Source organism: Fukomys damarensis, unplaced genomic scaffold (assembly GCF_012274545.1).
Source record: "Fukomys damarensis isolate Sample0158 unplaced genomic scaffold, DMR_v1.0_HiC HiC_scaffold_14, whole genome shotgun sequence".
Classification (NCBI taxonomy): domain Eukaryota; kingdom Metazoa; phylum Chordata; class Mammalia; order Rodentia; family Bathyergidae; genus Fukomys; species Fukomys damarensis.
This window is the reverse complement of record NW_022900926.1, coordinates 37525786-37548582: the sequence shown is the minus strand read 5'-3', so window position 1 is coordinate 37548582 and position 22797 is coordinate 37525786. Positions and strand designations below refer to the sequence as shown.

General features: G+C 44.5%; 1 protein-coding gene across 2 annotated transcripts in view; it reads right to left on the bottom strand.

Annotated features, from left to right (window-relative positions):
- The window catches only part of LOC104852780, a 62881-nt gene extending 55021 nt beyond the window's left edge, over positions 1 to 7860 (bottom strand). For both annotated transcript variants that reach the window (XM_010610565.2, XM_033763330.1), the window contains exons 1-2: positions 7757 to 7860; positions 2050 to 2166 (exon numbers count right to left, since the gene is read on the bottom strand). In XM_010610565.2, coding sequence (XP_010608867.2) covers positions 2050 to 2166; positions 7757 to 7840 — 201 coding nt within the window. In that variant the 5' untranslated portion in view covers positions 7841 to 7860. The remainder of the gene's footprint in view (positions 1 to 2049; positions 2167 to 7756) is intronic.
- Positions 7861 to 22797: the final 14937 nt, after the last annotated feature.

The window sequence follows — 22797 nt, the reverse complement described above, 5'->3', positions numbered from 1 at the left end:
TCTGCTGCTTCAAGCAAAGATAGAGGTATTGAGGTGATTCCATTGTGTGTGTGCATGTATGTGTACATGTGTGTAATCACTCCCTGTCAACATCACCAGCACATTCTGTAACCCTTGCCAGGTGGCTGTAATGTCACCTCTGTCATTGTCATCACCGCCTGCTGCCTCACAGCACTGATGTGAGCCCAGCCCCAGAGGTTCGAACCAAATAGATCCCAGCATGGAGAAGTGGAGCGATGCTGCCCTGGCCGTGCCAGACAGGGAGTGGGCCCAGGACACAGCCCTCCACACTCAAGCCATAATTCCCAACCACGCTTGGGCCTTCTCAAACCCAGCAGTGCCCCATGTCCCTCCAGCCATGTGCCTGCCCACTGTCTGCAGCAAATACTTCACACGCCCCTCCTTTTCTGAGCAAGGCTGAGGATTGAGCCCAGGGCCTCACGTGTACAAGGAAAGCCCTCTACTACTGAGCTGAACCCCAGCCCTTTTTTAAAATTTAATTTTGAGATAGAGTCTTGCTAAGTTGCACAGGCTGGTCTCAGGAGTGCCTGGCACACTTCATCTTCAGGCTTGGCCATCCTCCATGAGAAAACAGAAAGCTTAGGATGGACTGCAACCTCCCTCTAGCACTTCCTCCAGGCTGCAGAACTGCACCCCCCCTGTCCAGTTAGTTGAGGAGACTTGAGGGAAGAGGTCCTCCCTAGGGTCCTATAAACTGAGAATCTCTGATGGGAGCAGAGGGTGGTCCTCTCTAAGGTCCTGTAGCTTGGAAATCCAAGGCAGGGAAGTCTTCCACCCAGGGTCCTTTAGCCAGGAAGTACAAAAGAGGATCTTCTCTGGGCCTCAAAAAGGCATGTGAGGACATAGCCTCTTTTTTTTTGGATATCAAGTTTCTCAGTTTAAAACTCAAGGATGAGCTGGACCTCGTAGTGCATGCCTGTAATCCCAGTACTCTTGGGAGCTGAAGCAGGAGGATAGCAAGGTTGCACCCAACCTGGGCAACTTAGTAAGACCCTGTCACAAAATAAAAATGTGAAAAGGGGCCAGAGGTGTAGTTCAGCGAGAAGACCCTGGGTTCAAACACCAATTTCATATTAAAAAATAAAAACAAAAACCTAAAGAGTGGATTAGAGGACCCCTAAGGACTCCCACAGCCTGCGAGTCCCAGGTCCTGCACGCTCACGTTGCCCAGGGGAGCGCCTGGGTTTGGGTTAAGAGGGTCACTCCCTCGATGCTCCACTTCCTCTCTCTTCCACCAGGGGGAGCCAGAACCAGGCGCTAGGCCCGGAAGAACTAAATTCCAGGACGTGGGTAGACTTTCTATGCTATTGGGTGATTTCACGTTATCATATTCTTTTATGTGGCCTTGAATGACCAAACCTGCATTATATTTTTCATGGACACTTATGTAAAAGAAAGCTAAATTTTTAAAAACACTTTGTTACATGTTCAAAGAAACTTTTAATTTGCTAGAACTATGTACTTTCAGTGTTGTGGACTAGGCTACATAACTCAGATCTCACAGTCTCGAGATGGGTGTTATCTTACCTTGAAAACGGCAGTATGCAGAAAGCCGCGTGCCTCCTGGCTATAGTGGAATGCCGAAACCAGGGCACTCCTGAGGCACAACAGCATCTGCTGAGGGTCTTTGTCGATATACAGGCATTTGGGTGTGGAGAAAAATTGGTTTTTCATTAATTTAATCCTTATCCACCCATCTACAGTTGCTGTTCCATGAAACACGTGCTTCTCACCAATAAATGCTGAGCAACCGTGGAGTTTTATTCAAGTCTGGCAGCTAGAGGCAGGTCTCCTCCCAGTACACACTGCGTATCTTGAAAATTGACTCTCTTTTATTCCTTGCCATTCCGCCACAAAAGATAGCTGTGGGTCTGATTAGCCTTAGGTATTTCAATATAGGGCACAGTGATATTTTCTGCTTCTAATCATGACCATATTGCCAGAATATGAACCAAAGCATTACATTTAAGAAAAACATCAAAGACATTACAAGTCCCATTTGTTCACAGTAACACCACCAGTTTCTACCTGCCCCAACTGGATCTGTTGGATGGCCTTCTCTTGGTCTTCTTGTATATGAAGATGGTTATCGTGGAATTGCTTCCCATTGGTCTTTTTAGGTGATCTTTCCAGATTCATGACATCCTATGTCACAAGAAAAATGGGTATCAAAATTTGGATGGGGATAATTTTACAGAGTTTGATGCTTTTTACCATTATATTCCACACATTTAATAATGTCTCTTAAATGTTCCTGTGGCTGGGACTAAAACTGGGGTGCTTAGCTTGTCTTGCATACCTGGAAAACATAGGTGAATGAACCAACTGACTCTGAATGCAATTAATTACAAAAGCAAGTAGAAAACCCTTCCCCAAAGTGTGGTGCCATCTTACCAAGTCCTGCATGAGCCCTGCAGACACCAGTGCCACAACTTGGCTATCTTCCAAGCTCGCTGAGGGCACAGAATGAAAACAATTGCTTTATGGAATAGAAAGGCTTTAGTGAGAAGGAGGGACATGATGAACCGGATAAGATCGTCTAAAGCCTCCTGCATTGCCACTGGAGAGGAAATTGTCTTTCCAAGCACAGCGACACCAGACTCTCAGAAAAGGGAGGGCTCATGCAACCAAGCCTGTCAGTTTCTGGTTGCCAGGAATTTCTCTGCCCCAGGCTCATTCCCAGTGCTCTTTTTCTCATTCTTGGCTTTGCTGTTGGAGCAGCACTATGGGTTTCTGTAGCTGGGTAACAGGGCTGAGAGGTACTGGATAGGGGAGAAAGGTCACAGTCAGGTGGTTGGTCAAAGGCACTTGGAAACCTACCAAAGGATTCCTGAGCTGTAACTTATAAAAAAGAGAGCCAAACATCACAGGTCCAAAGACAGTTTAACAGACAGTTTTGTTCATGATTTTGTCCTTACTTTCCCTTGTCTTTCTCCACTGGTCCCTGTATTAGTCTCTTCCTGAGGTTAGCAGAATATCTAAAAAATGCATATACATAGCTGATATACCCAGATTCACCCTTTTAAAGTATGTGATTGGGTGTTTTTTAGTGCTTTGGCAGAGCTGTGCCGTTGTCATCACAATCAATTTTTAACACTCTCTTTGCTCCAAAGAAACCCAGTGATCATTGGCAGTTGCTCCTTGTTCCCTCCTCTGGGAACCCAGAAACTGCTAATCTACTTCCTGGCCTTGTGGACGTTATGGGCTTAGCTGTGTCACCCAAGTTCACATGTGGAAGCCCCAGTTCCTGGCCTTCAGAATGTGACTGTATTTGGAGACTGGGCCTCTCTCTCTTTAAAAGAGGCGATTAAGTTAAAAGAAGGGCCTCTGATGGATCTTAATTTACTCTGACCAGTGTCCTGAGAAGGAGAAATTTGGTCACACGAACAGAAATGAGGGATATGTATGCAGAGGCAGAAACATTTTTGTTATCCGTTCCCTCGGGAACAGGCATTTGGGTTATTTTCACTGGCCATTATCAATGGTACTTCTACGAAAACCATATCTAAGTTTTTGTGTGAACATTTATTTTCAGTTATCTTGAAGATATACCCAGAAGTGGAATTTGTAAGTGGGTAGTAACTGTACCTTAACTTTATAAGGAGCTGTCAAACCGATCCTGAAAGCAGCTACACCATTTTACAAATGCGCCAGCTATGCAAAATGCCTCGTTTCTCCACATCCTCACCAATATCTATTATTGTCTTTTTAAATAAAATTATCTGCAGGCTAATAAATGTGAAGTGGTAGCTTCTTGTGGTTAGGATAAGAATGGCTAACATAACAGTTTTTTTTCTGCACCGCACTTCCAAACTTTGTACTTTTCATAGACATTGGAAACATCACTAACTGTACAGTCTGTTACGGAATATTGTATAATGGTTTGATTATGGTATGCCTGTATGTACATGCTTGTGCACACATATCCATGTCTGTACACGTGTGCCTTGTTTCTGCACTCATATTTGCATGTATATGTGTACATGCATGTGAATTTCATGTGTCACAAAGAAACATCAGCAAATAGCACAGCATCCTCAAAGTATGTGGAGGAAGAACAGCATCTGCACAGCACAGACCCCGGAGCAGGCTGTGCTCTCCCAGGGCCTCTGGCAGGCGTGTAAAGTGCTAGGGAGAGTTCCTAGTGCTAAGTTCATCTCTTCAAAGCTGCGTGCTAGAAGCCTAAAGCTAGAAGAAGCCTATCCACTGATACATTGGTGTATCCTTCTATAGTCATGCATTTAAGTTCACATTAACTGAGAGGCAAAACTGCAACACACAGTGCAAGTCTGAATCCTCTCCGCTCAGTGAGGCACATTCATTAGCACAGTGATTTATAAATATCAAGTACGAAGCCTCTTTTGATTTGTGTCAACTGAGTGGGTATGACTAGCTATTTCTTAATATGAGAGAAGAGAAAATAATATAAATGTATTCTATATAACATAAAATAAGAGATTGCATTTTACATAGTAAAGTATAATTTCATTCACCTTTTGTCACACACACAAACACTTGATCACAATGGAGCACACATTTCTTACTAGGGGTTATAGTCAAGGTCTGAAAGCCATTCTACTTTTGGAAAGAGGAGGAAAAGCAAACACTTTCCTCCCAGGAAACAAAAGAGCAGGGAGGAAGACCCAGGGATTCGGGAATCAAGGGGGCTGAGCAAAGCGTGCTGGGGCCAGGAGCAGGCACAGTGCCCCAACCCAGCCCAAACTTGCCCCGGAGCTGACCAAAGATGGTGGTGATCACCTGCTGGAGAAGGCGATCACACAGCAGAGGCCAAGGGGGTGCTGTCTGGACAGCTTGGTGCTGCACAGGATGTGATATCTTTGCTTGTTGCCATGGTTGCAGCCTCCTGCTTCACCCCTCCCTCTGCCTGAGAAGACAGGCTGAGCTACAGGCTTTGTGCAGAGCCCCCTGTCCAACACCCACACACCTGGGGAGATGGAAGCTGGATGGAGCCCCCAGGCCCAGAGCAGCACCTGAGTGAGTGGTTCTAACCAGCAAGGAAAATCCAGGGCACCTTTTTCCCCACAGGAGAGACTTGCTCAAGGACAGACAGAGATGGATGGCGAGAAAGAGTCCTGTTGCTTTGGTGACGAATGATTTAGGGAGGAGGCTGCACCTCAGTGACAATGAAATGAGATGAAGTAGGGGGCTGGGCTCACCCCAGGGCACTGTTCAGGTAGATAAAAGGGCCATCAACACACCCCACAAACAAGCAGGGAGGCACTACTCTCAGAACCCGGGCTAGTTTGGGCAAGCGTCAGGATTTCTATCCAGACTCATCTTCATCTGAGCTTTGTCGTATCTATATGTTGATCAGTCACTGGGAAAAGAAAAGTGAGATTTTTAAGAACAAAAATAGCAGAAGGCGAGGAAGTTAAAACCACATCCTATGTGGTCTGTCTGTGTAAGACTGGTGGTTTCTATGCCCTTTATGTTTTCTTTTCATCAAATACTGAATCCTTTTTCAGTGAGTTCCAGAGACCCTCTAAGCTTAAAACAAGGCTAGCAATTAGAAAATGGTTTTTCAAATGGGTAAAATATCTATCTCCCTGTTTCTTGAATTGTCTATCTTTTATTTGCCTCTTAAATGTATTTATACTTTGGATCACTCAGATAAAAGAAACCATACAAAATTTAAGCTTATGTATCTGATTTATTTCACTTAACATTATGGATTCAAGGTGCAATCAACTTATCCTTCTTTATACCAGAGTGATACTCCAAGACTGGGAGTCATAGAAGGAGTAGGGAGAAGACAAGGGGAACGAGATGTAAAAAGAATTATGATGGATCATGTTCATGTACCGACTACCCACAATGAATGTACATATTATGTACCACAAACACGTACTAATAAAAAGGAGAAGAAAATGGGCAAAATAAGCTGGGTGCAGTGGCATTCGCCTGTTATCTCAGCCTAAAACACAAGTGGTATGAAGAACAGAGGACAGGGTGCCACCTCCTCAGCAGGACAGCAGGCCCTGCTTGACTAGACCCCTGACCTCCCAGTTTGGCATCCTTAGAGAGACAGAAAGGAAACAGAGAACCTCCTTCTTGACTATTGGGGCTAACTTTTCTGGGGGACCCTTTTGGAGGCACAAGTTGCATGTGGTTTGATCTATTTCTGAAGCCTCACACCTCTCTGTTCCATTGGCCCTTCCCAGTTTGGGAAACATTTGCCCGTCTCGGCCCCAACCCAGACCCCTACCTCCCTCCACTGCCAGAAGAAACAGCCAGTGTCTTGCCCACTGGAGGCTGAGGGAGGGCCAGACTGACCAGAGAGTCCTGCTAGGGTCTCTTGGGAGGCCCAGGCAAATCCAATTCACCAAATCTGTGATGAGAAGGAAAGGCCCTAACTGAGGTTCACAGGTCCCCCACAAGTGCCTCCCAAATACCACTCTCTTGCCACGAGCTGGATGACCTTGTCCTGCTCTGTTGGGAAGAGATTAAGAATCATCCTCTCTGAAAGTTTCCTCCTGTGATGGTTAAACTTGATTGTGTCAGCATGACTGGCTTGGAATCCAGCCTAGGATTGATACAGCACACTGCTGGGTGTGCCTAGGTGGGTCACAGAAGTGTGTTCTTGGATACCGTATCTGCTTCCTTGCCCTTCCCTGTCTGGCACTGTTCCCCTGCCCTGCTTCCTGGCTGCCATGAACTAAGCAGCTTTGCTCCACCACGCCTTTCTGCCATGAAGTTTCTGCCTTGGAACTAGCTGACCATGGAATGAGTCCCCCAAAACCATGAACCAAATCAATACTTTCCTCCTTTAAATTATGGGTGTTGGGTATTGTGCCCCAGCAATGAGAAAGCTGACTAGTACACCTCCCTAGAATATGACAGCTACCATCCCCAGAGGCCTCCATGGAAATGCTGTCATTTGCCACCTCAGAGGCTAGGCTGCTGCTCCTTAAACTCTCCACGCCACCTGGCCAGAGGCTACCCAGTGTCTGTGCATTTCTACACAGACCTTTCAGAACAGAGAAAGAGTCCATCTCATAGGCAGTGGCTTTGCCCCACAAGCTCAGCAGCCAACCATAACATCCCTTCAGGACAGAGGACCTGGGATGCTGCAAGAACAGGAGCAGCCATGGGAGAAGAAATTACAGGCACTGCAGGGTCAGTTATAGAACCAGCCAGTCCAGGTTCACAGAGTCAGTGATACCTTGGTCACTTCCAAGACTTGACCCTCTAGCCTCTCACCTGCTCTGTTTTTCTCTGCTGCTCTTTCCCTCCTCCGACCTCTGCCACACTCCAGAAACTACCTTACACAGTGGAAAAGGTTCTACAGGCCCCATGCAGTGTTGTGGGTCTTTTGCTTTTGCTGTGATATTGACGGTTCAGAGGGCTTCAGTTCATTTTTTTAAGCATAGATTACATGTTACTATTACAAATTGTAGCTGTATTGAAATAAACATTCATAGTTCACCTCTTGAAGACTGACAACTGGAGAAGCAGAAACCGCTGGATGCCCAAGCCATGTTCCTCCCCACCGCAAACCCTCTGCGATCTGGTAGGTGTGGGTTGACCCCCGGACATGTGACTTTCTCTAGACTTCCACACACTTTTCTCCATCCCGAGCCTGACTCTGCTAAAGACCTGTCGTATGACCACAATTCCCAGTAAATGACATGGAGGAGAAGGATGAGGCCTACCACCCTTCTGGAATTTAAATGCAGTTACTTATATCTTCTGTTCCTTGTTTTCAAAAGAGTACCTGCTTCGGAGAGTTGTGTGCTGGGCAGCTGTTCAGGAGAGAAGGGAGCGCCCTCTTCAGGTGAGGGTGGGGACCAGCTGCCATGTCCAGACGGGCGCCACCACCGCCTGTAGTGAAGATAGAGGGTGAATTAGGACCCGGAATTTCAGAGGCCATCTCTCCCAGCTGAGTCCCCAGAGCAGCAGAAGAGCCACTTGGGGGACCTCGGCGGGACACTGCTGGGTGGGAGGGGAAAGAGCATTTGGCTGTCCTCTGGGCAGCACAGCATTTTCCTGTAATGTGAAGGTGTGGTCCCTGAGAGAGGCACTTTGATGATGGCATTAGAGCAGCAAGGGTCTGGGGTTTGGGGAATCCCCACAGCACTGAGGAATTTCAGGATCACCTCCAGCAAGCACAGGGCATGCCCTGCAGAAGAACTTGCCCCAAGAGGCTCCATGACTGCTATGAGGCCCTGGGGTGACAGAAAGAACCCTGGATGGCAGGAGCCCTGGACTCAGCTCCTATAAGTCTTTCAAAGCTGTGACTGGTCACTGAACTCCAAGGCTATGTGGTTGTCAAGTGGAAGAAGAAGGTGTGTATGACCCTCAGGGAATTAGCCCTGATGAAGATCTCTAGGACCCTGAACAGGGGCTGGGGGTTTGAATTCCTACCTTAGGACCCTCGGTCACAACTTGAAGGTGTGAATCCCATCCAGACCCCAAGGCAGCCCAGCTACTGGGCTCTCACTGTTCCAATGTAACTCGCACTCCTCCCTCAGTCCCGGAGACTGTCTTGGATATCTGCCACCAACTCTGAAAGCCAGAGAGCATCTTCCTAAGGGGGTTCTGAGCACCCTCACCTCTAGAAATTAAATTTCTCTGGATTTTTCTGTCCCCTTACACTTCACATACGCAGTGTTCCCAAGACTTACATTTCCAAGTTTCTCCTCTAAGAAATGATGGTGTCTTAGATTGTAAGCTATGGGTGGTGTGGATATTGATAACTAACTTACAATGCAATTCTATGGGGAAAGTAGGAAGGAAAGCTTCAGGAGTGGTGAGCCACCCGAGAGCCAGGTAACATAGACCGCCGGCCAGAGATTCCCAACTCATGGGGCAGCTGAGGCTGAAAATAGGGATCCATCCTGACCAAAGCCCCACAGTCTCCAAGAGTACTTAAGAATGTAGCAAATCTGTTTTTTCCTGAATCATTTTCATAACAATTGCAAGAGTAAAGCAATCTGCTCTCTGTTGCTAGATTTACTTTTGCAAAATAAACAAAGCTCACCAAGCTCCAAACACTGTCTGGTTTGTTTGTCTCCAGGGCTATTGTAAACGAAGTGGCTCATGGCTGCCTCCAGGCTGCCTCAAGTTTTAAGTCCTCTTAGGTTCCCCCGAGAGCCCTTCTTAGGCTACCATGGTGTCTGGGAGGCCCAGGAGAGAAGCTCAGTGTCCCTGACCACCACATCCTCCACTGTCTTCTACTTCCTGCCTCAGCTCCAACCTGGACGCCCCTGCCCTGCACCATCTCCCCCTGCTAGGGTCGCAGGACTCACCGCAGGCTTCACATTCCTACCGGTTGTCACAGCAGAACTGCCCTGGCAACTGCCTGGCTGCTGGACAACAGATTGCTCACCCCTCTGCCCAGGAGCTGCCTGACTTCTGCTTCCCTGAGTGGACCATTCTGCTCCTAGCTCCTGGCTGTGACTCTCCTGCCCTCCTCAGATGCCTTCTTCCAAGAAGGTTGCTGAAGGCGCTAATCTTCACTGTAGCCACACTGCCTGGAAGTCAGCAGGTTCTTGCTCTGGAAACCACGTGCATGACTTGTAATGCTCAGAATTATACTTAAAAGCACCTAATAATACCTACGCAGACTGACTATGGAAGTGGAAGTCATGTTCTGTGTAAACTCTTCAGTCATTTGGTTTCCTCTTCACTGCTTTCAGAGTCAGGCTCCTGGCCCTGGCTAAGCATGAGCGGAAGTTGAGGCTCAATCCCCTCCACATGGATCACATGATCTGATGAAAGGAACCAGATTTTGTAGGGGGCCCAGGTCCTTGCCTGCTCCTCTTAAGTGCTGCCTGAACCACACTTGCTTTGTCTTTCAGTTCCCTAGCAGCCACATAGCCTAGCACAAATGACCGCTGTGACGTCCATTCACAGGACTACACAGAGGCTTAGGTAACTCAGATGTTCTCCACTAAGTTATATGGTTCAAAAAAAATAACTGGCAAAAATTAAAAAGGTGCCTGATTTGTGCATTTATTTTATTTACATAAAATGTTAATACCTTTTCTGGTTATTTTAAACTCAATTTTATCTCAAAGAATATTTTAAAATGTAATAAATTTCTCCTTTATCCTTGAATCTTTTTCTTTTCTTTTTTTTTTCTAAGACAAAATTTTACTATTTAGTCCAAGCTAGCCTCAAATTCCCGATCCTCCTTCTTCCAAATCCCAGGGCTAGGATTCCATGAGTGCACCACCACATTTGGCTTCTTGAATCTTTTTAAAAATGAAAATTAGAAGAGAATGGCAATAAGCCCTCGATTGCTAGACATTTTAAGTCATTCCTAGGAGGAATCTGGAGAGATGATACTGTATATACATGTTTCCTTCACTATAACAAAATACCCAAGATAATCGATTTACAAAGAGAAAAAGGTTATTTTGGCTTACAGTTTTAGAGGTTCCAGTCCATGACAGGGATGGGAAAGGGGCATTATTTTTAGGCCCCTGGTGAGGAGCAGGTGTTGGAGCAAACTCTTCAGTTAGTGGCCAGGAAGTAGAAGAGGAAGAGAAAGGGATTGGGGTCCCCTGCAAATGCTCACTTCCAGTGACCTAAGGATCTCCCACAGAGTGTCACTTCTTAAAAGTTCCACCCCCTCCCAAGATACCACACTGGTAAGACCAACATATAGGCAGTTGGGGATCCTTAAAAGTGAAACTCTAAGTGTACCTGAGGAGAAGCAGCAAACCCTATCCCCAGCATAGCAGGAACAGCTAAGCTGGATGCTGGGACAGGAGACAGTGTCTCTCAGAAGGACAAAGAGCTTCTCTGTGCTCTCACCTGCAGTGGCTCAGGAGAGATGCACTCACCAAGACTGGTACTGCGAGGAACACACTGCATTTAGTTCCTGCCTCTCTTAATCTGCTTAGCCCAACACTAAAGACTTGATAAATATTAGTCATCATTGTCACCTTTCATAAACTAAATAGAAAAAAGTTTTAAAGAAGTTGTGGTAAACAATCAACAAAAAATACAACCCATCACCTCACAAAAATAAATACAAAGTTTAACTTTGCTATTAATCAAAGAAATCCCATTTTTATTGTTATTGCCTACCAAATTAACATTTTACAAAATGACAGTTCCAAGTGTCGCTGGGGTGCAGAGGGAGGATGTCCTCAGAGACCATGCTAAAGGGCAAGTCAATAAAATCTTTCCAGGGTAAAAGTCAATCCAGTGTGTTCATGTTGTGTACTCCTTACGCCAAGAAGAGCTGGACATGTGCATAAATCTATATGAGCATCACTGTTCACGGAAGTGTTGTTTATAATTCATAAAAACATAGACACAGGGTGAGGGGGCACACAGCTATTCCTGTTAGAGGGATTTACATGCCCCCAAAAGGGACTGCAAGACAGATGTTGGTTTAGAGAAGTTGTTAACTATATGATGGTAATAGTGGAATAATGCTGTGCCACCAATAAAATTGAGTGCTAAAAATATTTCATAATGTGAGATATTCTCATGTGGATTTTATAGATACATGGACACTAGAAGGGATACACACAAAGGACATAGAAGGTGATATTTAGAGAGTATTTAGAAGGTGATAGGTGATATTTAGAGAGTGGACATGGTTTTCATCTTCTAATTTGTACATTGCACTATTTCCCCAGACTTTTTATAAGCAAAAAACAAACAAACAAACAAAAAATCCTAAATTCCAAGATAGTTTTTCAGAGTACATCAGTCTGGGTTGAAGGTTGTTTTCTTTCAGGGCTTGAAATACTTCACTCCAGTGTCTTGTTGACTTGAAGGTTTGTGTTGAGAAGTCTGCTGTGATTCTGAGGGGCTTTCCTTCGCATGTGACTTACTTCTTTTCTCTAACTGCCTGCACAGTTTTGTTCTTCAGTTGGGTTTCTGGAATCTTAACTATTATATACCCATGTGTAGATTATTTTTGATCACAGCTAGTTGGAGTCCTATATGCCTCAATTATCTGTATTATCTAGTTCTTTTCCCCTCCTTGGGAAGTTTTCTGTCATTACTTTGTTGAATAGTTTTTTTATGCTGTCTGCACTCTCTCCTGTTTCTTCATTGACTCTGATTAGACTTATGTTATTCTTCTTTGCATTGTCTAGCAGCTGCTGGATTGATTTATCATGGTCCCTTGCCATTTTTAAGAAAATTTTTTCTTAGTCGATAATTGCAATCCTATCTTCTATATCTGAAATTCTATCCTCACATTGGCTCATTCTGCTGTGTAAACTTTCAATGGAGTTTTTAATCTCCTGGAAATCTGTTTGCATCTGTTTTATGGATTCCATTTGTTTCCTATGTTGGGATTCCATCATGTTCCTCAGCTCCTCTAATTTTTTTAATCTGTGTCTGCTTTAGATTTATTAATCATGTCTTGCACAGTGGGCACAATCTCTACTATTATCTGAGAAATTATTTCAGATTTAATTTGTTCCAGATCCTCTTTCATTACCAGCTCAGGGAGTCCAGGTGGTTGAGTACCAGTTTGTTCCATCTTGTTGCCCTGTGGGGTTGCCTTAGGTGACTGGAAGTTTGATTTTGAGACTTATTTACACATCTTCTCATTTCAACAGATGCATCGTGCTGTGCCTTTGTTGAGGCAACTTTTTGCCCATCCAGTGGTCTTCAATTCTCAGTAAGCCACCAAGTGGCCTTTTCTCTGCTGCTCACCAATGAATCAATTCCTGGGTTCAGAATGGTTGCATTCTGGATCCCTGAGCTGATCTGTTGTTTGGTGGGCTTCTGGATGGGGCATGTGCACACTTGGGATGGTATCTAGGTGTGCCTCTGGCTAGGGCCTGCCCCCCATGTAGCTGTTTTCTGGGAGTGCCTTTGGAAGGGGCTGTAAACCCTAGACCCTAGTGTCTGAACAGGCTTCTAGCTAGGTTCTTCATGCAGTTACTGATGGTATCGGGGCGAGCCTCTATTTGTTGCTGTGTGACTGTGTAGCTCTTTTTCAGGCGGGCCTATGGCTTGGGCCTTTGTGCCCAAGTGGCTGGAGTTGGGGCAGTACCCTGGCTGGGATCTGCCTGCAGATGCACCACTCTGGTCCACACTACTGCTTGCTGCAATCTGTGTGCACTTCAACATTCTGAATCTATTCCAGACATCCAGGCAGACACAAGAGTGCAACTAAAGATACTCAGAAATGAAGCCTTCCGAAACTGCTTTAGAAACTGGCAAGAATGATGGGATGAGTGTGTTTGAAGAAAAGGGGAGCATTTTGAGGGGGTTAATGGTAATATGTCCCTTACTATAATCAACTTTAAAATTCTGTATAAGAGAGCTGGGGATTTTGCTCAGTGATGCAGCCACCTACCTCGAAAGTGCACAATCCTGAGTTCAATCACCAGTACCAAAAAAAACAAAAACCCCAAAAAACAAAAAACAATCTGTAAAAGAAACAACCACCCTAAGTCCATGGCTCCTCATGGGCCCCAACAGCTCAGCCCTTCCTGGGCCACCCCAGTTCTGTTGTAGTGTGTGCCAACTGCTTCCCATCCTGGCAAACCAGTACCTTTTCTGATTCTAGTATTTTCTTAGTAGAACAAAGAGACAAAGCAGATGAAAATACTTTGAGTACTGTTGTCCAGGTAGCAAACAGGGTTTACATGTTAATAAGGGTAATTTTCATTCAGCTTAGCAACATGACGGGACTTGCACAAAGGGCTCTGAGACTTCCTTTCTCCCAGGCCCACAGCCCTGGAGGAGAATGAGGAAATGGGTGGTCGGCATATCAAATCTAGTTCTCTGGATAGAAATTGCATATTTTCCACTTTCTGTATTTAATTTCCTTTTCAAAGACACTTCAAATCTCCTGAAGCCACCATTGAAGGAGCACAATTTAGAAAAAGATGAGTTCTGCTAGCTGCATCTCTTTGCTTCTCTGTAGGCATCAGCAGAGGGGCCAGGTACCAGGTGTGGCATTACTGAGCGAGGGCTGCTCAAGGGCTCTGGCAGCTGGGCGTGGAGGGTGTACTGGCTGCCACCACAGGTTTCCTCTATGTAAATGTTGGCTCTGCCACTTTCTAGCCATGTGGATAGGGCAAGTGACTCCCAGCACTTAAATATTTGCCTCCTTAAAAAGGCCACATGCCCTGCTTTACCCCAGGACCCTGCCTTTACCTTTCAGCTCTCCTCACCCAAAATAAAAATGTTCAAATCCCCACCCTTCCCAGTGCCCATGGCTCCTCACTTACATGAAGACATTCTTAGCAAGGATGGCCACCTATTTATCTGTTTGGCTGCTGCTGGCATGCCTGATGACTTGATTTTTGTGTTACCAACATTCTTGCTGCAATGTGGATACTACTGTCAGATTACAATCTTGTTTGGTTACTTAATACCTTAGGAAAAGATCAATATAAAAGTAAACAAAGCAAGCTTTTTATATTAAAACTGGCTAAGGTTTAATGGTGGTGGAGAATCCTGCCTCATTTAAAACTCTAACAGATAAGAGGGACACCTTGGGGGAGGGTGGAGAAAACTTTGGTAGCCACCAGGACACCTCATTTAGTATCCTGCCTGCCTAGAGATATCTTCAGGTGCCAAGAGAGTTAAGTAGACTGTAAATCCCTTGCTTCAGTTATATTAATCCTTTCTTATAAATTAACTGAGATTCATTGTTCATTTAACAAAAAAACATTAATTCACTTAATGTATTCTTTGGTAGTTTTTTTTTTTTGTAGGTTTTTTTTGTTTTTTGTTTTTGTTTTTGTTTTTGTTTTTTGTGGTACTGGGGATCAAACTTGGGTCCTTGTGCTTGCGAGGAAGGATCCGGAACCACTGAGCTGACTCCCCAGCCCTCACTTATGTATTCTTTCAAGAAAAGTCTATACACAGTCACACTGTGCAAGCAAGTAGACTTGGATCAGTGTCAAGTACAAAGACACATTACAAGCCCTCAGCTCCCTCCCTTGAGGAAGACACAGTCCTTAAGAGAGGAGTACAGAAATGACTATGACTTAAATAGAACATGGCCTGTGGGAAAGGGGTAAATCCTTGGTTGGAGGAAGACCTCTAACCAGGAGAGGAGATTGAGCTTTAACTTGGGGCAGTGATGTTTCCAGGCAGAAGCCCAGAGCAGTCATGAGGCAGTTAGTTCACCCTAACAGAGCACAGTATTAGGAGACTGGGCATCGAAAGATGATTAGGTCACGAAATCCCCACCCTCATGCCCTTATCACAGTGGGGTGGTTATTAGGGGAGGCTAGCCCCTTTCTCTCTGTCTGTCATGTGCATTCTTGCTCACCTTCCATATTACGATAAAGCAAAAGGTCCTCACCAGAGGCAGCCATTGACCTTGGACTTTCCATCCTTCAGAACCATGAATCAAATAAACTTCTGTTGTATAGAACTCACCTCCTGCTATGGTTGTGTTATAGTGCCCAAAGCTCACATGTTAAAGCTTGGTTGTTGATGTGTTTTGGGAAAGTAAGTAGATCATGAAAGCTCTAATGTCATCAAATGGATTAATCCATTAACGAGATCATAATTTGATGGCATTAGGTGGAGGTGATAAGAAGGTGGGACTGTGGGGGGGCTGTATCTTGTCCCTGACCCCTTCTCTTCTGAACCTTCCTGTCTCTCTTCTTCTCAGCTGCCCCAGGGTGAGCAGCTTTCCTCCACCACATCCTTCCACCATGATTTTCTGCCCATGTAAAGCTGACCATGATAGAACCACTCAACCATGGACAAAAATCTCTGAAACCAAGAGCCAAAATAAAGCTTTCCTCCCTTTGTTTCCTCAGGTATTTTGTCACAGCAACAGATGCTAACATACCCACTCTGTGGTATTCTGTTGTTAACGGAAGAGAATGAACTAAGATAAAGGACACAGCTGTCAGCTGAAAGTGAGCTAAGCCCTGGTCCTTCCAACACTCTTGGTAACCAAACATGCACTATGTCAACATAACCCATCCCAAAAATGTATATTTGTTTTACTATGATTACTATTATTTTTGGTACTGGGGATTGAATCCAGGACCTTTGTACTGAGATGTATCCCCATCTCTTTTTTCTATTTTTTTTTTTTGAGACAAAGTCTTTCTAAATTTCTAAGTTGCCCCAGCTGAGCTAGACTTTGCAATCCTACTGCCTTAGCTTCCTACAATCTTCCTGCCTTAGCTTCCCACAGTGCTGGGATTACATGTATATGCAACCATGCCTGGCACAAATATGTGTTTATTAATGACATCAAAGAGCAATTTTCTGAATGACTCTTGTTCAGGCTTCATGAGATGTCTTGATATATCTCCAGACCACACCAGTCATCGTGTGACACCCAGATGCCCATTGCCCTGGGATGTGTAACTCAGACATCTCTTAGTGCTTAGAATTTTCTATCTCTGAATTTACTGAGCAGTCTGTATTCCTGAGAGCCAGTCAGCCATGCTCTGGAAGTGACAGCAGGCTCTGCATCCTCAGCTAAAGGATCTGTCTTTCCTCCTCTGTGCTCCTGTAGGGTGATATCACAGGTAATGGTACAACTAAAGAAACTGATACATCACTGAACAGTGAAGGGTCTGAAAACCTGGCCTACAGGAGGAGAGATAACTCAGGACCATGTGCAGGAAGCAGTATGGGTACTGGGTGCCACTGATACAGGAAATGATGTCAGGACCTCCAAATATATGAGGGAAATATAACTCTCAACCTGTTACATGTCTGATATGCTGAGTTTGTGGTCTCTAAAATTGAAGAATGAATTTGAGGAATAACGGAGGTTAAGAGCAGGAAATATTGGGCTGGGGATTTAGCTCAGTGGTTCTGCTACCTGCCTCGCTAGCACAAGGACCTGAGTTCGATCCCCAGTACCAAAAAAAAAAAAGTAGGAAATTAGGACATATTTATTGAGGAGGAAAGATATAGCTTCTGAAAGACAGAAGGGGGTCCAAACACGGGTTGCCAATGATGCCAGTTCTCAGGGGAAGTTTTATAGAACACAACCACATGGGTACAATGTGGGTTACAGGTATGATAAACCAATAAGGTTATAAGTATAGAGCTTAGGTTACATTGATCCAATGGAGAAGGAGTCATGTAGTAAGTGTACATGGAAGGAACAAGAACTTTTCAGGAAGAGATGAGTCCAAAGGTCTTGGTCACCCACCAAGATGATGTCTATCTAGACTTCATTAGATCAGGTGTTCCCACTTATCTTAGGCCTGGTCATTTTGTCTTTATCTTGAGGCCTGGACTCCAACAGATGTGCCTCCAGCCACCACTGTAATGTGTTTTTACTTTTGCCCTGACTCTTTCGAGGGCCTAGCCCTGTCTGACAGCCTATAATATTCCTACCTAACTTACTGTCCATAATGCCATCATACAGCAAGCCTGCACACCCAGAAAGCCACATGGGGTGAGGCATTGATACCCCACACATGAAGGGGGTCTAGAATATATGATGGTCACATACATGCTTGGACAATGATATGATTACTTTGGATCTGTTTTCTTAAAAGCTAACTCTGACAGTGCTAGCCCTAGAAAAATGTCAGAATGATTGGAGTATTGTACTTTGGCTGCATCTGGGGGGCAATGGGCTGGACCCGGTGGGTTGGGGAAACTGGTGATCTCCTGCTCCCTCCTTCCCTCCAGGGTTGCAGAGCAGAGCAGTGAGGACACAATCCTGATCCTTCCCTCCACTCACAAGCTACCGTCTTCGTAATTCTCCCTACCTCCTCAGTAACCCCATGCCCTTCTCCAGCAACCTCCTACTGAGCAGATGACAAGTTATGGTTGCCTCACAGCGCACACCCATGTGAATACTGGGTTTTAGAGTAAAACAGACTCTCCAGCCACTGACTGTGAGTACCTGCTAGCTGAGCCTGAGATGCTGGAGACAGGTAATTGAGACATCAGTCCCACTACCTATAACAACCTCCTGCCTGTTTGGAAAGCACTAAACTGCTTCCTCCCATCTTTCCTTTTCACTCAGCTCATTTGTTTTGTTCAGGTGATCTACTCTTAATTCTAGAACCAAGGTACATTTAACCTAAGAACAACATCTGCAAAATCTGACATAAGTAGTCCATCTCCTGTAGATGAGGGATTATATCCCCCAGCTATTTCTAGCTCTTAGCTCAGACCAACATTCTTGGAAGCCACAGCGCTGCTGAGTGTCACATGACTGCACTGTAGTTGCGATGCCCACTTGAGCTGGTGCAGCCATGATTGGGGTTCAGTGTAAGAATGAAACTAAAGTAAATGAGGACATGGATTTCCAAATAGCATTCCAGGTCCTCTTAGCACAAAACCCGGGAGTGAGTGCTGCCCTTTGTTTCAAGTTGCTGTCTCTCTGGGTAGGCACCATGTGTTTTTGTCTCTGTGTGACGGCACAGTAGCAAGAGGATTCACAGACAGTGGCGATTGTTTCAGGACTCTTTGGCTTAATTGTCCCATGCTGGGCTGAAAAATTTCCAAGCCAGGCTCACATCTGAAGCCTGTGCCAAAGACACGATGGTGACTACTAAGAGCTGAGACCACCCTACCATGTGCCAGGCACAGGCTTCAGCACTTGAAAAATTCAGGGCCCACAAGGAGGTGGCCAGCTAAGACTGCTCCCTGGTAAAGGGCTGCCACCTGCCAGCCCTAACATGAGTAGGACACCTGGACCCAATGCTCCTTTACTGGTGGCCCCGTGTCCTTCAGCATCTCTTCTGGTATTGCCAAATAGTTGTGTGTGTTTTTCTCTTTTCTGTTTTTTCTTTCATTTTTTACTTTTTTGCAGATTGAACCCAAGACCTTCACTCTGAGCTATATACCTATCCCTTTTTAACTTTTTTAAAACTTAAGAGACAGGGTCTGACTAAATTACTAAGTTGCCCATGCTGGTCTCATTCTTGCAATTCTCATGCCTCAGCTCCATGGAATTAGTCATGCACCACCACACCCAACTTGGAGTCAGCTTTTCAACACACATAGGTCCATGTGTCCTCGGTTTCTGGAGCAAACTGCTACTGTTGTGGTAACACAGAGGGAAATGCTGTGTGTGTGAGACGTGATCACATACCGGGGGAACAACTGTAATTACGACAGAGACTGACTAGGGAAGACTAGAACATTGGTCACCAAGGGCAGACTTGGGATGGTGAGGTCTGAAGCAAGGCTGTCCACAGCATGGCATCCCGGGAGGTCAGCTCTTCCCAAGCTGGCCAGTGCATCTGGTACAGGATCCCTATTGTCATTGGTCTCTATGCTGTACTCTCCCTAACACCCATGGCCCAAAGGAGCTGGCGCACTACGAAGGAGGCCAGTCCTCAAAGTGTGGCCCAGAGACACCTCAAAGTCACCAGGCCCTTTAGGATCTCAGTTTCTGTTCTGAATAAAGTGTTGATAAGTACAACCTCACAAAAACAAGGCTTTCTAGCTCCTCTTGGTAGTTTTTAAGAGTTTTAAAGGGGGTTTGAGGCCAAAAAGTGTGGGAACTGACAAAATCTTCTGGTATTTAGACCAAATCTTGCTACATGCTTAAGCAGATCTAAAACTAATTCCTAAAGGTTCTCTGTGGAATTTTTCAGCTTTCCATAAAATCTACCTCCACAGACAGGTGGTCCAACATGGACAAGGTTAAAGCTCAGTATTACCTCTCTGGCCTTCATCAAGGACTAAGAGTGATGCGAAGAACACGTGTGCATCTTGAGAAGCTGCACTGAAGAATACAGTGCACTATATTCTATGTAACATATTAATATAACAAAGATTTTAACTAAGAAATAGTTTGTCTCTTATAATGCATTCATATTTATTAAATACTGACATTATATACCTCATTATTTTTAACTTTGCCTCTGCTCCCAAGAAGCAAAGAGCTAAATTTTGTGTTCACAGCATAAATGATGGATGAGTGTGAGATAAGGTTAAACACAATAGACTTTTGTGTTTCAGTTCTACAGATGGGAGCCAAGGCCTCAAGAATGCTGAGCACACACTCTAGCCCTGAGCTATAGCCATAGCCAACAGTTTTTTTTTTTTTAACTCTTCAGGAAAATAAAAGGGCAATTTCCACCAAAGTTGTGAAATAAATGGTTAATGAGAAAAAAAAACCAAATTTTGCTCACAAGTACAAGAGAATGTTTTTCAATATCGTGGATTTTTTTTTTTTTTTTTTTTTTTTTTTTTTTTAAAACAAAAGAAAGTTTTTTAATAGGGGGATTTTTTTTTTTTTTTTTTTTTTTTTTTTTTTGGCAGAGTGAGAAGTTATAGTTGACCTTGAGCTGGGCAACAGGCAGGCATGTCATCATGCTTTGCATTCTACCTCACCCAAGTCTGTACCAGGATCACCAATGTTTGTTATCTCCCCGTACAGAAGAGGGGACACACACCACTTAATATGACTTCTCCCTTTTTAGTAATTTGTTTGCTGTTCGGATGGACCCTTTAACCTTTGATTGGCATGATCCATCACTTTCAAAATACTTCGGGCAAAAGCAGTTTGTTTCAGTGGATATGCTGGAGGAGTTCTTCATCTGGGGTCAAGAGCCCTAAAATATACACAGATTATGTACAGATTTTTCTTATTATGTGTTACATATTTTGGGGACTATATTGAAATACAGTTCTTTTTAGGATTTCCAAAACCTCAAAAGTGATATTGCCAGGGTAAGCAAATGCATAGCTTTTTTGTTTTTGGTGGTACCAGGGATCAAACCTGGGACTTTCACAGCTTTCTCATGTAATATTTATCATTAGAATTCTTAACTGCAAGTAATTTCTAGTAGTAATTAAAACTAATAACTTCTGGCAATCCCAGTAAACCACAGAACTGGAGGCTAAGCAGTGCTTTGGAGAAAATCTCATACAAATTCTGAACCTCAGAGATCTGCCCAGTTCTCAGCATCCTTCCCAAGGAAAGACACAAGTCCTGGAATCTCTCTTTTATTCGAACACCAAGAGACCATAGCACAGTGACTTAGAAAATGTGCTCAGAATGTCAGCAATAGCAGTGAACAGACCTCATACGCAGGAAAAGACTTCTTGGGCTTTTACTCAGGGTCATTAACAGAGAACACAAGTGCTCTCCTCATCTGCCTTCACAGTGAAGAACAAGGCACACACAATGGAGTGAGTAAACATACACCAGAAAAGCCTACTTGCTTTTGTATTGTGAGTAGTTAAGAAGGAGACATGGAACAGGAAACCTGGAAGAAAAGAGATCAAAACAGGAACAAATGAGTATATAAGGCAGGCACACAGACAAGGAGCACCAGGCTTTCGGAGGACAGGCCACCAAGAAAATCTTAATGCTATAACCATAACCAAGGGCAGAAATCTGGTGATCTCAATTGCTGGTATTTGCATTGCATGCAAGGAGGCTAAGGACGCTGTGCCTGCCCTGCTTTTAGTCAGCTCCTCTCCCCCTGTTTCCCTTTGGCACCAGGTGACCAGCAGAGCTCACACTGGGGAAGCAGGAGCTCAGTCAGGGAACAAGAGACAGCAGAGATTATGCCTCCACTTCAACGGGGCTAATTTGCCTCTATGGTATAAATCTATTCATTTTAAGTAAGTTAAAAAAAAAAAAAAAGGTCTGCTTTCAAAGAAGGGTCAGAAAAGAGCAGTTACTCAACAGGTGAGGTTTTTGTTTCTTGCAATTCATCTGGAGGCTGATCTAGTGTCCACTGAATTAAATGCCTCATGTCTGACAAAAGTTGTGCCAGGAACTTAGACAGAGAGAGATTAAAGATCTCCACAAGAAAAAATACACAACTGGTTTTTAAAAAGGCTTCAATTTAAAATACGATTAAAATTTGACACATTAAAATCTAACAAGATAACATTAAACTGGTTATTGACTTACAAAATAAGTAAAAATTGAGAATGCATTATTCTTCTCTAACCAACCTTATTTGATTATAGTATTTTATCTCCTTCGCATCTTTAGCATTAGATACACTCAGCTGCATGGAAGAATTACCTAGAAGTCAGCCTCCAGTTACTGGGGAGAGGTGTGGCTACTAAGGACAGGACTTTCACCCTTAATTAAAATAATAAGTATCACTATGTACAAAAGTTCACCAATTACAACCACGTCATTGATTTTGCAGTGGTGAAAAACTAGCGCATAACTTCCCTCATGTACTCCTGCTGTCCCCCAGGCCTGTGCTTCCTGGGCCACACACTTCTTGCACTTCCTCTTCTCACAGCCGTCTCTCTTCCCCTACTGCAGGACGCATTTGGTAAGCTTTCCAATGAATACCACATTTTTAACAAAAGCCATCCCTTACTCCTGCTCCTGCCCTGATCCACCTACTGAAAACAATTCCCAAAACTGTGCTCTGGGGAACAGCATGTATAGGTGTGTGCAGGTGTGTGCAGTTTGGGTATGTGTGCCTGTGGCTGTGAGTGTGCCTGTGCACAGACGTGTATGATTCATGTATGTGTGACTGTGTGCATGTTGTGTGCTTGGGCATGTGTGACTGGGTGAGTGTGCCTGAGTGAGTCCACAGTTGGCATAAAGAGAAAAAAATCCTTGAAGATCCACCTGTGATAATATTACAGCCTCTTTCCACTGTTTCCAAAATAGGAAATAAGATTAACTTTGCGATTCCAGGCTTCCCAACACCTCCAGCATTTTTCTGACATGGGACAAAACAAAATCATAAATGAAGCACCATGTCCCTGTTGTATGACGGGCAGCCACTCTCCTGGTCACCTCCGTGGCGTTGGTCACCTGCTGCCCAGTCCGGGGCATCTGGGACCTGCGTACATTGATGCTCACAGGAGGTGGAAGTACCGCAGGGTCTCCCTAGCCCAGACTTGGGGTCTCTGGGACCTCAGCAACCTTGGACCTTGGGT